General features: G+C 41.3%; 1 protein-coding gene across 5 annotated transcripts in view; it reads left to right on the top strand.

Moving 5' to 3' along the window:
- ASAH2 (N-acylsphingosine amidohydrolase 2) overlaps positions 1 to 17,936 on the top strand; it is an 81,561-nt gene that overhangs the window by 47,687 nt on the left and 15,938 nt on the right. For all 5 annotated transcript variants that reach the window (XM_070432774.1, XM_070432775.1, XM_070432776.1 and 2 more), the window contains 9 exons: positions 2,691 to 2,811; positions 3,764 to 3,889; positions 9,470 to 9,556; positions 11,851 to 11,955; positions 12,079 to 12,160; positions 13,267 to 13,382; positions 14,435 to 14,529; positions 16,984 to 17,023; positions 17,805 to 17,900. In XM_070432774.1, coding sequence (XP_070288875.1) covers positions 2,691 to 2,811; positions 3,764 to 3,889; positions 9,470 to 9,556; positions 11,851 to 11,955; positions 12,079 to 12,160; positions 13,267 to 13,382; positions 14,435 to 14,529; positions 16,984 to 17,023; positions 17,805 to 17,900 — 868 coding nt within the window. The remainder of the gene's footprint in view (positions 1 to 2,690; positions 2,812 to 3,763; positions 3,890 to 9,469; positions 9,557 to 11,850; positions 11,956 to 12,078; positions 12,161 to 13,266; positions 13,383 to 14,434; positions 14,530 to 16,983; positions 17,024 to 17,804; positions 17,901 to 17,936) is intronic.

Here is a 17,936-nt window from a genome sequence, read left to right on the forward strand (position 1 = left end):
TAAATGATAGCGCTGATAGACTTGTTCTACAGTTTTCCTTCGATTGCACTGGAGAGGCTGTGGTCTGGCCGGCCTCAGTGTGATTGTATCAGATGGAAATACTTTGGCTGGGGAGTCATGGACTTGTCATAGCCACCACCCCATTTTCAAATGGAATAAAACAGAAAAGCAGACTCCAGCTAACTGGAAAACACTACTAGAGTAGAATTTTCTTGGCACTTAAGTTTTAGGAGAAAGAGACAAACCACAAAATAGAAATGAATGTAAGGGTTTTTAAAAATATAGAAACCTTGCAAGTAAGTTCTAGGGGATGACCTCTGAACTGTGTTCAGCCTAAACCTCTGTCGTTTTGCACAGTGGCAAATATATACCATAGGCATTGAATTAATCCTACCGGCTGGTGATTAGGCCTTACACTGTTTTTAAAAAAAATTGAAATGGGTGTCAAGATAAAAGAGAAACTATTATGAAAAGTTTCAAATATATACCAATTTAGAGTCTAATAAATTTCCACATAACTATTAATCAGCTCAATAGTTAGCAATATTCAATCAGCTCAATAATTAGCAATATTCTGCCATTCTATTTCATTCTTCTCCTTTTTATTTGTGTGTTTTGCTAGAGTATTTAAAAGCAAATGCTAGACATATTTTTTCACTCATCAATATTTTAGTATCAGATAAATGCTTTAAAAGTATAATTATAATCTGTTATTACAGCCAACACAATTAAAATTAATTCCTTAATAGGATCTAAAACCCAGCCCATGTTTCATTTTCCTGATTGCATCAATAAGCCTTTTTAAAAATATTCATTGGGTGACAATGGTCAACATAAACATATAGGTTTTGGATATGGGCTTCTATGTTACAAAATCTGTATATTGTACCGTGTGCCCACCACCAAAGTCAGATCTTCTGCTGTCACCTTCTATTAGGTCCTAATAAGTCTTTTATAGTTATTTTGTTTGAATCAGTATCCCAGCACAGGTCACAAATGCTATTTGTTGGCTACATGTCCTAAGTCTGTTAATTTTTAACCATTCTCCTCCTTTGTTTCCATGCATTTATTTCTTTTTTTTCTCTAATATATTTTTATTGATTTCAGAGAGGAAGGGAGAGGGATAGAAAGATAGAAACATCAGTGATCAGAGAGAATCATTGATCAGCTGCCTCCTGCTTCCCCCCGACTTGGGATTGAGCCCACAACCCAGGCATGTGCCCTTGACTGGAATCGAACCTGGGACCCTTAAGTCCACAGGCTGACGCTCTATCCACTGAGCCAAACCAGCTAGGCCATGCATTTATTTCTGTAAGAATTTTTAAATAGGTAAATATTTCACAAAAACAAGGTTTGTGGTTTCTCTTGGAAAAAAAAAAAGGAAGATCTGGCAGCCCTGGCTCACACTCCCAGCTGCCACATGGTGAGACTGTAGCCCTTCCCGCATGTGAGTGCCTGAAGACCCCCCACAGTCCTCATTAGTCCCTGTTGCACCAACCAGCTCACCCCATTGACGCTGCCTACCCAGCCCCCATGGGCGTTATGCTGGCCACCTCTGACCTACATATACATCTATTGGGCAATGAGGACTGAGTCCTGAGTGATGACCTTCAAGTCCAAAAACATCCTCAGTCATTATGTCAATGTTCAGTTTGGTGCCCTGTATCATGTAGGTAGGAATGGAAGCTGAAATGTTTCGAAAGTTTCCAGTGAAGGATTAAATCGACAAAATATTTTTTTTAAATCCTAAATTAGCTTAATATTTTATGAATTGGCATGTCTCTTGTCTTGATCATGCCAGTTCATCTGCTTTACAGCCTTTCATTCTGTAAGTATCTTTTTAACTGTGTGGAGGTTTGATCTACAAAGGCCACTGGACAAGGTGTCACAAGACCCAAACTTGAGCCTTGGTCCTATGGCAAGTGGGCCACCGTTTTGCTTCTCTGAGGCACCTTGCAGAGTGGAGGTATTAACAGCCTATCTCTCAGGGTTGTTGTGAAGTTCAAATAAAGTAACAGATGTGATGTTAATTTGTAAACTGTATAGCTCTACACATAAGCTATTACTGTGCAGGAGGCTATATTGAATTATGCGTACTATCCTCTTTCATGCCTCCATGCCGTTACTCTCCTGTTCTCTCTCCTTGGGATGCCCTTAAGAATGAATTGCTCGTCATCTGTGTTCCCCAAACACTTTATAACCTTCGTCACACTGTAGTAAGGGCGTTTGTTCATATCTTTGTCTTCTGGAAGATTCTGAAAGCAAACTGCAGTTTATTCAGGGCTTGGCACACAGCAGACTCTCAGTAAGTGTCTGTTGAATTCGTTTGGACTGATTTGAATAATTATTATATGTGTGCCTTCTTGAAGGACAAAGTCTATGTCATAGAGTTCTTTAGGTATATCATCTGATAACTGACCAACCTTGGCTCTTGTTAAAAGCTGCTGCTGCTGCTGATGAAGAAATATTCATAAAAATAGTTTTGTATTTTACATTTAAGTCAATGATCAGACTTCTTAAGTATATTATTAGTAATGTAAGCTCATTAACAATGAAAGTACCTAAATGTGAATGCCTATGATTAAGTATTTTTTTTCTGTTGGGGAGAACTTAACAGAAATCCCAGTCATCCTTTTTGGCCCCAGTTATCTGATTTTCTTCATTAATTTAGGCTTCTTGCTCTGTTACAGCTGGTTTGCCATCCACCCTGTCAGCATGAACAATAGCAATCATCTTGTAAATAGTGACAATATGGGCTATGCATCTTACCTATTTGAGCAAGAGAAGAACAAAGGACATTTACCTGGACAGGTAAGAATTTGTGTTATTGAAAACTTCACCTTAATTCATTGAGTATTATCACTCATGCAATATTCAAAATAGCTGAGTCAAGTTTTCAGAGTAAAGTGTCAGTATGGGCATCACATACTGATATACTTGTATAAAAAAAATTCATCTTACCTAGTAGGAAAAGAAAAATTCAAAATGAGCAATAAACTGTGTCAAACACTACCTATATTGATGGCTTCAAGAACCATTTTGTGTGGTGAACACACAATACAATATATAGATGATGTATTACAGAATTATACACTTGAAACCTATATAATTTATTAACCAATGTCACCTCAATAAATGCAATAAAAAGCCACTTGGAATAGTTCCAACCAAAAAAAAAAAAAAAAAAAAAGAAAAAAGGAAAGAATGGCAGGACAGTGGCTTGAGGTTACTGCCTTGTACCACTCTACAAGGTTACGCGTTGTTACTTCAGGTTGAAGAGATAGAGAAACGATGTGTGGAAGCACAAGCCTGGATAGTGGATACTATATGTAGGCTCAGTTTCACAACAGGAAAGTCTGGATTGGCTCTTCTCTTTTTAAGCCAATACGATATGTATTTTTAAAGGGCAAATGCATCTTGGATCTCTAGGTTCAACACCAGCGGCAAAATTGACATGTCAGCCTTTTGTAACTTGTTGTTGCACACTGTGTTCCTTGCTTCTGCTTGAGGCATAAATTTGAAAGTGTCCTGCTTCAAGCCGCTCTATTGATAATTGGAAAGTCGTGAGTAACAACAGGAATGCTGACTGTACTGGGAGCCTTTTCCGGAGTAAAGCATTTCCTTAGATTATTGTATGTACGCCCTCCTTTTTATTGTGTGCAAATCGTTTTGGATAGTTCATCGAAGCAGATGGAATGTTTGCGTTTTGAATGGGAGGCGTGGGGAAGAAAGAATAAAAGGCAACTGCTGTTTCTCTTGGCAGGGGCCGTTTGTAGCAGCCTTTGCTTCATCAAACCTAGGAGATGTGTCCCCCAATATTCTCGGCCCACGGTGCGCCAACACGGGAGAGTCCTGTGATAACGCCAACAGCACTTGTCCCGTGGGCGGGGTAGGTACCTATGCCAGGAAATCTTCGCTTTGGCATGTCATGTATCTTTTATGTTTGAAGATTCATCGTTCATTGACAGGTAGGTTTTCCTCAAGTATACACCGGCCTACTTACCTCTATCAACTGCTCTGCTCAAAAGCACCCACGAAATGTCAATGAGATAAAATTATAATTTTCTATGTGATTGTGAAGTTTTTTGAATGGTGAGGCAATTTAGGAAATGTCAGAGATTAAGTATCCTTCCCCAAACGCGGGCCGCCTGAAACATGATGCCTGGGCATTTCTGCGGAAACAGTACCCCAACTGTCTGCCCCAGACATTGCTCGCTCATTAGTAAAGCTATGGATTAAGAAAAGCAACCATACACACAAAAACAATATAAGATAATTTTTTTTCTTCTAAAATTGCAAAATTCTTGCTGTCAGAACTCCAACCATAAGAAAGCATAGAGAACAGTCAAAAGTGAAAGACCCTATCACCTTCATCCTGCCCCGCCCCCTTCCAGCAGTTACCTATGGAATGACTTCCTATGTATTTGCGTAACCACAAACAACATTTATAACTTACTTACTGATTTTTTTTTATTGGTCCAGGATTTCAGTTTTCCTCTCAACTTTGTCTTAAAAATATTTTTATGACTATATGTGGATCAGTGTGGTAAGTTTCAAAGGCAAATGAGGCTGTACCATCATTTATTTACCCCCCCCCCCCCCCCCCCCCCCCCCCCCCCCCGCTCATTTAGATTATTCAGCTTAGACATGAGCAGCAGATGCTAATTTCTTGTCTTATTCTTTGTGTTTAAAGAACATTTCACCTGTAACATTGCTTTTATTTAACATTATTTCTGGGCTATTTACTTTATTTCAATCAACCCCACCCAATGAGCAATACAGTTTCAACAAACACTTTTCTATTATATATTGCTATTTTTATGTGGAAAGTATTCTTTGTTACCCTTTATTTGCAACATTTCTACACATTATTAATTCACAGTAGATTTGATAACTACTTACTAAATTACAAAATTCATAGATGAGATGGTTAAAACATTATTATACTTATTTGCAGCAGAACATTATTGCATCAACTTAATGTCTTCTGTTGAAATACTTAAAGTGGGAAAAACTCATAATACATGATGTTGACTAAAAAAATCAGGACTTAATGTATATTCATTGTGATTGCAGTTTTGAAAATCAGTGTATCATTGTAAAAAGACAAAGTGAAACACACTGAATTGTTGACTATGATGTTCTCTTTTTGATACTATTATAAATAGGTTTCATTTTAGTTATTTTGTATTTATTATTTTTTATACATTTTGTTATTTTTTACGATGAGCATAGTTTACTTTATAATCTGAAAAAATTACAACAAAGTCATGGCCCCTCCCCCAATAGAATTCTGTTTTCCTCTGCTCCCCTCCATGCGTTGGGTCAAGTCAGCTTCTCTCAGGTTTGCAGGACTGCAGGTGGCAGTAAGGAGGGGGTATGCTTCCCTCCCCCACCCCCTATAAAGTAGGGGAGAGAGAACTTCTCCAAATTAGAATAAAAGTTCTCTCTTATCTGATTGGGTCAATTTCTGTCACATGTCCATCCCTGGAACAAAACAGTTGCTGGGGGAATGGTATGTGCTGAGTGGCTTAGGTTGAGTTCCTGGCCAATCTTAGCAAGGCCTAGAGCCTTAGACTTACCAGGAACAAGGAATGGGAACATTGACCACAAGGGGGGGAGATGGCTTTCTGAACAAAGTCAGGATTCACATAAGAAAGAGGAAGAGGGAAGGAAACAAGGCAGATGCTGCCATGTCTTCTGCTTTAATGTGGGTTCTTTAAAAACACAACAGCTTACGTTTAGAAAAAGGTTTTAATATTTTTTAGGAAAAGATATATGCTTGTTACACATTCAAATAATATGGAAAAGTTCAGAAAATAAAACTATGAAAAGGAGCACCCCTCATCCCATAAATTAACCTGTTAAAATTTTAATGAACTTCCAGATATTTTGTGCATCCATGCATATATATACACTAGAGGCCCAGTGCACAAAAATTTGTGCACTCGGGGGGCAGGGGGAGGGGGGTCCCCCAGCCCGGCCTGTGCCCTCTCGCAGTCTGGGACCCCTCAGGAGATAACGACCTACTGGCTTAGGCCTGCTCCCGGGGGGCAGAGGGCAGGCCCAATCCCTAAGTGCAGCCCCTGGTCAGGCTCAGAGCAGGGCCAATTGGGGAGTTGGGGCGCCGCACCATCATGCACAGAGCAGGGCGGCTTGGGAGGTTGCGAAGCCACCCTCAGTCACGCTCAGGGTAGGGCTGATTGGGGTGTTGGGGCACCGCCCCCTGTCACACTCAAGGCAGGGTCAATGGGGAGGTTGCGGCGCCACCCCCTGTCACGCACAGAGCAGGGCCGATCAGGGGGTTGGGGCGCTGCCCCCTGTCACAGAGCAGGGCCCATCAGGGGGGTTGGGGCTCCGTACCCTGTCACACACAGAGCAGGGCCAATCAGGGGGTTGAGGAGCTCCCCCCGTCACTCACAGAGTAGGGCCGATAGGGGAGTTGGGGCACCACCATCTGTTACACACAGAGCAGGGCGGATCAGGGGGTTGGGGCGCTGCACCCTGTCACACTCAGGGCAGGGCCAATGGGGAGGTTATGGCTCTACCCTGTCACACACACAGCAAGGCCCATGGAGGGGGATTGGGGCACCACCCTCTATCACCCACAGAGCAGGGCCGATCAGGGGGTTGGGGCGCCGCCACTGTCACACTCGGGGCAGGGCTGATGGAGAGGTTATGGCTCTACCCTGTCACACACAGAGCAGGGCCCGTTTCGGGGCGGGGGGGGGGGGGGGGCGATTGGGGCACCACACCCTGTCACACACAGAGCAGGGCTGATCAGGGGGTTGGTGCGCCGCACCCTGTCAAACACAGAGTCGCAGGGCGATCAGGGGATTGGGGAGCTCCCCCCTATCAGGCACAGAGCAGGGCTGATCAGGGGGTTGGGGCGCCTTCCCCTGTCACGAACAGAGCAGGGTGGATAGGGAGGTTGTGGCCCCACCCCCTGTCACACACAGAGCCGCAGGGCGATCAGGGGGTTTGGGCGCTGCCCCCTGTCACGCTGATCCCGGTGCCGGGAGCCTCGCTGCTCCACTGATCCCGGTACTGGGAGGCATATTACCCTTTTACTATATAGGATAGAGGCCTGGTGCACGTGTGGGGGCTGGCTGGTTTGCCCGCCAGTCTGGCTGAGGGGCTGACGGCTGTTTTCCCGAAGCGAGTGACTGAAGCTTCCAACCGCTCCTTGTTTTCTTTTTTTTTTTATTCTGGGCCAGCTTTAGCTCTGAGGCCTTGCTGCTGAAAACATCGATACAATGTTGCTAAAGCCCGGCTGAACGAAAGCCGGTTTCTGGTGTTTTGTTTATCTCCTTATTTGCAACATAGTACATAGTTTCTTAGAGTTGTAGCTCAGAGGCCGGCAAGTGAGGCGGGGACATTGGAGTCTGCAGCAAGCAAGCCTCATGTTCGCTTCCAGCTGCCTGGCTGCCGGCCGCCATCTTGGCTGACAGTTAATTTGCATATACTCACTGATTAGCCAATGAAAAGGGTAGCGGTCGTACGCCAATTACCATGCTTCTCTTTTATTAGTGTAGATGTAAAATTTTACATAAGTGGGATCACACGGCAATGCTAGCCTATAACCTGCTTCCTTATTTCCAATAAATGTGCTTTAAAACATCATTTAACATCCCTCCGTGCCTGGCAAGTGAGGTCACGGTTTGATTCCTGGTCAGGGCGCATGCCTGGGTTGTGGGCCCAATCCCCAGTAGGGGGTGTGCAGGAGGCAGCCGATCGTTGATTCTCTCTCATCATTGATGTTTCTGTCTCTCTCTCCTTCTCCCTTCCTCTCTCTGAAATGAATGTAAACATATTTAAAAAAATAAATAAAACCCCTCATAATTTTCAATATTGAGTACCATAGTTAACCAGTCCCCTGCTGATGAATATTTTCTTTCCCTGACTTCTTCCTTCCTTCACACCCTCTCTCCCATCTTTTCTTCCCTTCTTGATATAAGCATGCTGTGGTCACTCTGCTTGTCATACATATTTTGTCAAATGAGTAAGAGTTTCACCATAAGCCAAGTTCTTGAAAGTGAGTTTGCTGTCAAAGAGAAAGGACCTCTAACGAATGCTACACACAGCTCACACACTCTCTCAATCACATTTCCACCCACAGTGCACGAGGGATGGTCTCTCACCAGCACCAAGACTGTCAGCCTTTCCGTTTTCACCAACATAATATGCAAGGAGTTCTCTTTGCAGCTTAAACCTATATTTAATTATTCAGGAGATTGAACATATTTCATATTGAATGGCTATTTACATTTCTTTTTGTGAATTGCCTATTTCATCTGCATTCCATCATGTATTCATTATGGTGATTATTTTGTTCCAGCTTTATTGAGATATAATTGACATATGACCTTGTGTAATTTAAGGTATATAAGGTGGTGATTTTGATATACATATAAGATGCTTTTTATTGCAAATAAGAGATAATCTAACTCAATATGGATGAACCAAAAGGTATTAATAAAGATATTTTTCTTATTGACTTTTCCAAGTTCCTAATATTTTAAAGTCTTAGTTTGTCATAAACAATACAACCCCCCCCCCCCCCTTTGATTTGTCAGTTGTCTTTCAGCTTTACTTATGTTTTCATTTTCCACATAGGAATATTTAAAATGTTTAAGTTGTCAGATGTATTTAGCCTGTTCTATATAATTTTAGAAGGGTCTTCTGTACCCTTAAGACTTTAAAATATACGCACTCTTGTTTTCAATACTTTTTATTTCATTTGTAATATTGAAACATGTGATTAATCTCAAATTATTCTGATGTAAGAAATAAGGTATAGAGTCATATTTATTGACTGATTTTTTCCCCCTGACAGTCAGCTAGCTTTTCCAATATAATTTTAACTGAGTTTCAGTTTAAGGTGATCATGGCCAAGAGCCACAGGCAAGAACAAGCAAGTAGAGATGTGTGCAGCCAATGGAGAGATGTGGAGTTAGGTCTTAGCTACCTGAATAATCTTTGGCAAATCCTCTAACACACGGAGCCTCATTTTCCTTATTTTTAAGTTAGGTGCTGGAATAGACGATTTCTAAAGGTGTTCGCTGCTCCAATTCAAGTAATGCTTTTGTTTTTTGTAACCTATAAGTTGAGAGACTATCTGAAAAGAAAAGCTATAATGTGTCTTAAAATTATATTTGCTTAGATTCACTTGTAATTGTCCATTTCTTAAAATAATTGCTTTTTAAAAAATACATTTTTATTGATTTCAGAGAGGAAGGGAGAGGGAGAGAGAGATAGAAACATCAATGATGACAGAAAATCATTGATCAGCTGCCTCCTACACATCCCCTACTGGGGATCAAGCCCGCTACTCCGGCATATACCCTGACTTGGAATTGAACCGTGACCTCCTGGCTCATAGGTTGATGCTCAACCACTGAGCCATACCAGCCAGGCATAAAATACTTGCTTTATTCACCAAGAACACATCTGTCTCATTTTGTTCCAGGCTACCATGTGCATGGCTAGGGGACCTGGACAGGATATGCTCGACAGCACACAAATTATAGGACGGACCCTATACCAGAAAGCTACGGTAAGCCGTGCACCTACTCTTTGATTTTCATTTAAAACTAGAGGCCTGACGCATGAAATCTGTGCAAGGGGCTCGGCCCTTGCAGCCCCAGCTTCGTCCGGAAGGTCGTCCAGACGGGTTGTCTGAAAGGTCATCCGGACTGTCGTTCTGCTGTTGGGTCTAATTAGCATATTAGCTTTTTATTATATAGGATTATATAGGATTGTTCTTGAAGATCTGCTGACATTGTTCTTTAGGAAGTCCCTTACTGTGAGGAAGACAAGAGCTCAAGTAGCACCAACGGGTCTGGAAAGCTGGTTGCTGCTGCAGGGCAGTTGGGAAGGTTTCTTGCACAAGCCACACAGGAATCTCTCTCTGACTGCCTGGTCCAACCACTTACAGGAAGTACATTTTACCTCTGCCAGAGGGCTTGCTTCGGGCAGTGGGATGATAGCTAGATTGTAAGGTTTTCAATTAGCGTGGTATATATGACCAGACTGTTTCAGAGGCTCGGAAATCTCTCAGGGATTTGCCTGCCAAATCACTTAGCCATTTCTTTTTAAAAATCTTTATTGTTGAAAGTATTACAGATGTCCTTTTCCTCCCATTGTCTCCCTCTACCTGTTCCCCTGGTTCCCGCCCACCCCAGGCCTTCACCAACCTATTGTCTGTGTCCATAGATGATGCATATATGCACATAAAATCTTTGGTTAGTCTCTTCTTACCCCCCTCCTTCCCTCTGGGATTCATCAGTGTGTTCCATGTTTCCATGCCTCGGATGCTATTCATCAGTTTATTTTGTTTGTTAGATTTCTTTGTTTATTTTGATTCTTAGATTCAATTGTTGATAGGTATATATTTACTTTATTGTTCATATTTTAATCTTTTCTTCTTCTTCTTCTTCTTCCTCTTCTTAAAGGATATCCTTCAACACTTCACATAATACTGGTTTAATGGTGATGCATTTCTTAACTTTTCCTTTGGTGACAATGCAAAGCTGAGCCCCACAACTCACTGCTCTCACAATTTGGATTCAAATGAGTTCTAGTTTTCTTTGATATGGCAAAGATCATCCATGTTACCTTAACTTTTTTTTTTTTTTTTTGATGAGAGAACCTGGTCTACAGCGAGATTACTATGATTTACTCTACTCTCTTCCCTCTCCTAAATGTGATCTTTCATTTAGTCCCATTTTATGTGTCAGCTTCAATGGAGAGATTTCTGACCTAAAAGATGAGCTGGAGAGTTGAGATATCTCTGATAATGAGAGTTAAGTCTCTTCCTTTCCATAGCTTACTTATATCTTTGTTGTACACACACGCGTGTGCGTGTGAGTGTAAGTAAATATTTTGTTCCAATGATTCTAAAATGTTTCAGCAGCAATTAAGGAAGATCAAAAGCACCTTTTAAAACACCAGACACTAGCCAGCCCTAATTGCTGCAGTTTCTTTTTAATTACTGTGGTATTATCAGTGGATTGCTCTAAATTAACAGATTCTATTTAGGGAGTGCATCTGTGACACAATTAGGTGTCAGAAATTTTGTTATCTTTCTGGGCTTGGGAGCCAGAGGGATTTGTCCCACATTCTGCATTCTCTTCTCAGCAAGGCACGACGGCCTCCTCACCAGGGAGGCAGCTGCATCTGAGGTCACTCAGCTCAGAGCTCCCAGGGGGCAGTTGAAACTGGGATGGTGTGGAAATGAGTTAGGTCTCTGGCAAAGGGACTTGTACCGAAGCAGGATTTGCCTCTGTTGTATACAGATCAGTAAAAACATTTCTAATCATGGATTGACTCACTTTTCCCATAAGATTGAAAAAGCATCAGTTGACCACATTGAGGGGAAAAAAAGATCATCAAAGAGCAGCGGGGTGTTAGGGGAGTTTATGCAGATAAAGTGGGGCCTGAAGTTTTCAAGCCGCCCTTTGGCATCTCCTCAAGCCAGCCCTGCCAGAGGACTCAAGGACTGAGGATGCCCAAGGATACACTCTTGTTCTGGCGAAGAAAGTCACGCAGCCCTCCTACTTCTAATCTTACATTTTCTTGACGTCTTTCCAGTGAGATTGGGGCCTTTTGTGCCACATCCTGGATCACTAGGGTTTCATCTTTGTGGGGAAAAGCACAGGTCAGCCATCCAGGGCCTTCCATCTTCAGGGAAGCAACAGGTTGGCAGAGAGATCACCTGTGTAGTGGCTACTGCTATGGACCCAGCAGAATAAAACTTGTCTGCGAGATCCTTCTCCCAGTTGGTACTTACTGGATGCAGTGGTAATGTTCATTTTAGCTCTTAACAGTGAGCTTCTGTGGGTTTTCTAGGCGCTGTATGCCTTGGCTTCCCAGGAGTTAACTGGACCGCTGATTTCGGCTCATCAGTGGGTGAATATGACAGACGTCACCGTCTCACTCAATTCCACACACACGGTAGGTGTGGCTGAGTCACACTGACCATGCCACAAGGGGAAAGCTCGGGGCTGATCTCATCATTAGTGGAAGCTTAACTTCTGTTTCTTTTTCCCTTTTTTATTCTAAACGTCTTTCCTTTAGGCAAAGACATGTAAGCCAGCGCTGGGCTACAGTTTCGCAGCTGGCACAATCGATGGAGCTGGGACCTTCAACTTCACGCAGGGTGAGGTGCAGACGAATGGAACCTGTGGCCCCAGCCTCTGGAGCTTTGGGGTTGTGTCCCTGAGGAGGGTGTATGTGTAGCCAATACAGTGACTGTGTTTCTTTCTAAATCCAGGGGTGTGCAGGGACTCCAGGTTTGTGCATGACAACCAGATTTCCCAGGGACGGGTGTCTTCCGTCACTCAGCTTTCCACGCATTCAAGTAGAATCAGAGACAAATCCTCTTTGTGTTTTAGTCTGTGGGTGAATAATTTCAAATTGTGCTTGGGCTCGGGGGACGGGGTTGGGGGTGCACGAGGGAGTTGTCATTGTACCTTCAACAACGCGAGTCGGCTCTTCCAATTGGTTATTAGTGTCTCTTTTCCTTGTCCCTTTACTGAAGACAAAATTCCTCAGGGTAGAGGCCTTTAGGAGCCTAACGCGTGTGGTCCCAGGTCCCCTTCCTGTGTGTATTTCCAGGATCTTCCTTAATTTATAACTGATTGTTTTAGGTTTTATAACTTTATCCTGATTTCATTGTAATAATAGGCTTTGGTTTATGTACTTTGGTGCTCTTTTATTAGACCCACATACGCTTATAATTGTTATATTTTCCTAATGGATTATAGATTCTAAGTCGATAGGTTTTGTAGTTAACATAAAATTCCCCCAGATTATGGATCTTAGGCGAGGTTTTTGTTTTTTCCTGATTGTGGATATGTGTGTAGATAAGTAAGTGGGGATTCAAGAGAGGCTTTTTCAGGGATCCCAAGCCTAAGGTGTCATTTTTAGTTTTCAAAATGGAAAGTCTACAGTGAATTGTGCCATACTGTTTTTACTTGAAATGTAGAAGAGAAGGAGCAATAGAAACAAAACTTCAAGGATGTTGCGCAAAATATATTCTTTTATTCTGTCAACCACACTGAAGATCTAATTAAATAATGGCTCCTATTTTAAGATGCACAGGAAATTTTGCTTCTTCTATTATTCAGACTGTCTTGGAATCATTAAATAACAATCTTAGTGAAATCTCTGAGACTCCTGAAAGCATTGTTGTACAACAGCTGTCAAAATGATGACGTTTTCTCCAGAGGATTGGAGTCATATCAATTAAAACATTCCTCACAGGGACAACAGTATCAGATCCATTTTGGGACACTCTTCGGGATCAGCTCTTCGGCAGGCCCTCTGATGAAATGAAAGAGTGTCAGAAACCAAAGCCCGTCCTTATTCACACTGGCGAGGTAAAGCATGTTTTGTTACCACGGTGAAATTAGTGTATTGCTTTTTAAAATGTATGAATTGTCGGATGTGAATGGTATACCTGTATTGGCATGGGAGGTCTTACTCAGATATTCCCACATCAAAATATTTAATGTCAAAAGTATGGATGTCATGAGTCTAAAAAATAAGGGGTATGATTATTTAATATTGTAACTTTGAATTTATGATAAATAACTGGAACAATAAGAACCCAGAGAAAGGAAGAATAAAAATAACAGTTGTCTTACTTAAGATTCATTATGTTACCCTAAGGATAGGAGTTCACACAGAATTCTCTGTAGAGAAGAGCATCTCAGTCCCTATAACAAGGAACATGTCCATGTCTCCGTTTTCTCACAAGCCAGGCAATGTTATTAACTAAAGCAACATTCTTTTCCTATTCCTTTGGAACATGGATTTTCACATTCTAAATGTCAAAGAGCGATGCCAGTGTTTATAATATGAACTGTTGATGTAGAAAACAATTTAATAGAGTTTTTCCCCTTAATATTCAATTAAAATTCTTCAGGCAGAAGAAAGAGAGGAAAGGGAAGAAATAGAGGGAAAGATTCTACACTAATGTGAGTAAGGAAAAGGATAGATTTTCTTGAGAAAAGGTGGACAGTAACTGAAAATTTGAAGTGCTTTTAGAGTAAGAAGTTATTAAGTGAAGCTAATCCAAGTGATCGAGTTCCTTATTTTTTGTGTACGAGGAGATTCACCACTGTGCTCTGGTAGGTCCTTGGTCGTCAGTTACACATTGTGATTCCACACTGACAGACCCACCAGACATCATTGATGAGAACATACGTCCAGGTTAATGGGGCATTGGCATTTGAGATTAACATGTTATGACTAGATAAAACATTTAATGTTATATCATGAATTAGAAATAAAATCTATGGTGGCAGGAGACACCAAAAGCAGCTGGAAACATTTTGCATCCTTCAGTAAACTTCTGTGATCATCACAGGTCTCTTGATCATAGAAAGAATAATATTCCTAACACAGTGTTCATATTTTGGGTTCTTAGCTGTCCAAACCTCATCCCTGGCACCCGGATATTGTTGACGTTCAGATCATTACTCTTGGGTCCTTGGCCATAACTGCTATCCCTGGGGAGCTTACGTAAGTCCTTCTTTTTCATTTTATAGTTTAAAAAATGTAATTATTGTGGCCTGGCCAGGTGGTCCCCTACTCCAAAATGTTTGGGTTTGATTCCCAGTCAGGGCACAGACTTTGGGTTCGATCCTTAGATGGGAAACAACTGATCTCTCTCTCTCTCTCTCTCACTCTCTCTCTCTTCCCCCTCCCTCCCGCAATTCTTCCTGACTTCAGGCCCACTGGCACTCTCTTTCTTTAGACTAGCTGGTCAAGTGCAGCCATTCGAAGGAATAAAGACTTAATCACCTCAAACCCACCTGTATATGGGCCTTATCCAAGGAACTAGAGACAGATGCAGCTTACTGGTAGGAGGGTATCAAGTGAATAATGACTTGTGACATTTCCACCTATTTTTTAATTGCTTTATTATTTTTTATAATGTCTCAAACCTACCACCGAATAGTCTAGTCTTTGACAGTGTACTCCTTCTTCCTCTCTCTCTCTCTCTCTCTCTCTCTCTCTTTCTCTCTCTCTCTTTCCTTTTCTCTCTCTCTCAAAATTAATAAAAACATATCCTCCGGTGAGGGTTAAAAAGAATTGCAACTTTAAGAAAAAGGTAGTTATTGTATATGTGTTTCTGTTGGAGTCACTTATCATGGGCAGGTCATTCTGCACTGACCCCTTTGTATCTCACCGTGTTATATTTGGCATCGCTGACAAATATTCCCACCCTCTGGTGGTGGGACCTCAGGAGAATAACCCTCTCCATGCTTGTTACTAGTGTGTAACTTGAAGCAAATGTAAACATTTGAAAACGTATCGTTCCAAATTAAAATGATGTGAATTGTGATGTCAGTAGAAAGACTTGACATAATATTAAAATACAGACTCTTGAAATAATTACTTTAGGTTTTAAAAGCATGAAAGAATGTTTTAAGTCTCCTCCTCACGCAGTCTTTCCTATCTTAGTAAGAGGCAAGTGTATAGCTTTCCTGTGGCTCAGGCCGAAATCTAGGAGTCATCCCTGAATTCTTTCTTTTTCAATTTCCCTCACTTTCTATCCTTCTGCAAATTCTGTATGTTCTTCCCAATACTTTCTATTACTGTCCCCTGTCCCTACCCCTCTCCCCCTCACCCCCCCGCCTAAGCAACCATTATTTCTCCCTGTTTTGCCTTCTTGCTCCCTCCCTTTCTTCTCTAGAGTGTTTTATCAACACCACAGCTGGAGGAAGCCCTTTAAAACACAAGTTAAACCATGTCCTGCTCAAAACTCTCCACTGGCTTCCCATTTCACTCTAGGTGAATCCTCAGACCCTTACAATAGCCTAAGGGCACTATATGATCTCAGCAACACTCGTTGGTCTGATTTCATCTGACTCTCCCCTCTCTCCCCTGCTTCAGCCAGTTCGGCTTCATTGCAGTTCCCAGCCTCATCAAGCATGCTTCTGTCTTAGCACGTTTGAATTTATGGTTCCGTCTCCCTGAAACACTTGCCCTCCAGTAATCCCCATGGCCAACTCTTTCATTCCTTCAGTTCTCTGCTCAGAGCTCTAACAGAGATGCCAGTCCTGCCTATACTATGTAACATTGTCTTCAACCACCACCGCCTCCACCAACACCGCTGCCACATCACTACAGCATCAGCACCACCACCACCAGCACCACTACCATCAGCACCACCACTGCCACCACCACCACCACCACCACCACCACCGCTACATCACTACAGCATCAGCAGCACCACCACCAGCACCACTACCATCAGCACCACCACTGCCACCACCACCACCACCACCACAACCACCACCACCACATCACTACAGCATCAGCAGCACCACCATCAGCACCACCACCACCACCAACTCCACCTCCACCACCACTGCCACCTCACAACACCATCACCACCACAATGACACCACCATTCCCTTTCATTCTTTAACCTACCTTATATTCTTCATAGCACTTATTGTCATCTCCCTTTTTAATTTGCTTATTGACCCTCTGTCTTCCCGAGAATGTTAGCTCCACACTGCTAATCCTTAGTATTTAGAAGTAGGCCTGGTATGTAGTAGGTGCTCAGAGTTTTATGAAGGATTAAATTAATGAATAAAATGGTAAATTCTTTGCGGCAGGAACAATATACTCTCTACTTGCCTTAGCTCTTATTAACAAAGAACATAACCAATATATTTTGTTGAATCAATGAATGGAAAATGATTGTGATCTTTTGCTAGTGATATTTATTGATTCTTTTTCCCTCCTTCAAGTTATCTGTTTTCATTTTAGAATTTGTTTTGAAGATATGACAGCCAGGAAAAAGGCTCACCTTTAGCTTAGCTTTGTCATTGAGTCCCTACATACTTTACGATTGTGTAATGAGTCAGGATAACATTTTTTCTTTTACTACATGTCATTTTGCATACTTTGCACACCTTCTAAGTAGGAAAGCACTTAGATAATTCTGTTTTCTTCACTCAGGACCATGTCTGGACGAAGACTTCGGGAGGCAATTAAAGCAGTAAGTTAAAAATAAAATAACATCTATGCATTTATATTTGGTGAAGAGAATTCTCTAGCTATATGATCTAATGCCTTTTAAATTAATCTTTGCTAAAATAACTAGAGATTTACACTTCTTGAAAGTAATGGCTAGAGGTAAATATGAAATATTGGTGTTATAAGAATAAGTTAAAAAATATAAGGGAACTATAGTCAGGTTAAAATATTTTATTTATATTTATGTATTACAAATTTAAAAATTAATAATGGTTTTATGGATTAAATGGTAAATAACCCCTGAGTATCTTAATATCTTAAAGTCTTATCTAAATGAAATCTAACACATACTGATAATTATGTGTTTTATTTATAATTATGATTTTATTTATATTGAGGAATTATTGAAAATGGTTCTAAAATGTCATCATCAGCAAATGCCTTATTACTTGGGCCTGGGAATAGCTACTGTCATTAGCTAGTAACCTCCCATTATACTTTTATAGGAAATTAATAAAATATCTTTATTTAGTAATAAGATTCTACATCTGCAAATGCAATCATTAAGATGTTCACAGATCCATTGATTTGTCCAATGATAGTGCAGAGTTATGGCTCTAACTTTTATCCAGGACTCTCTGATACTTCTGCATTCTCAGGCAGTTTTGATCAGTAGGAAGAATATTGTTAAGAGAGACATCTTACACTGACGATTTATATCTGTGGTTCAGTATAACTGGGATTATAATAAACTTTAAGATGAAGAGTAATCTAACTGGGCTCTACCTCTTCCCCCCTCCCAGGAGTTTGCAACTTATGGGATGCAGAATATGACTGTTGTTATTTCGGGTCTGTGCAATGTATATACACATTACATTGCCACCTATGAAGAATACCAGGTAAAGTAAAACGTCTTTATCATTTAAGTGAAATAT

This window comes from Myotis yumanensis, unplaced genomic scaffold (assembly GCF_028538775.1).
Source record: "Myotis yumanensis isolate MYYU_CA2020_CCGP unplaced genomic scaffold, mMyoYum1.0.hap1 SCAF_13, whole genome shotgun sequence".
Classification (NCBI taxonomy): Eukaryota; Metazoa; Chordata; class Mammalia; order Chiroptera; family Vespertilionidae; genus Myotis; species Myotis yumanensis.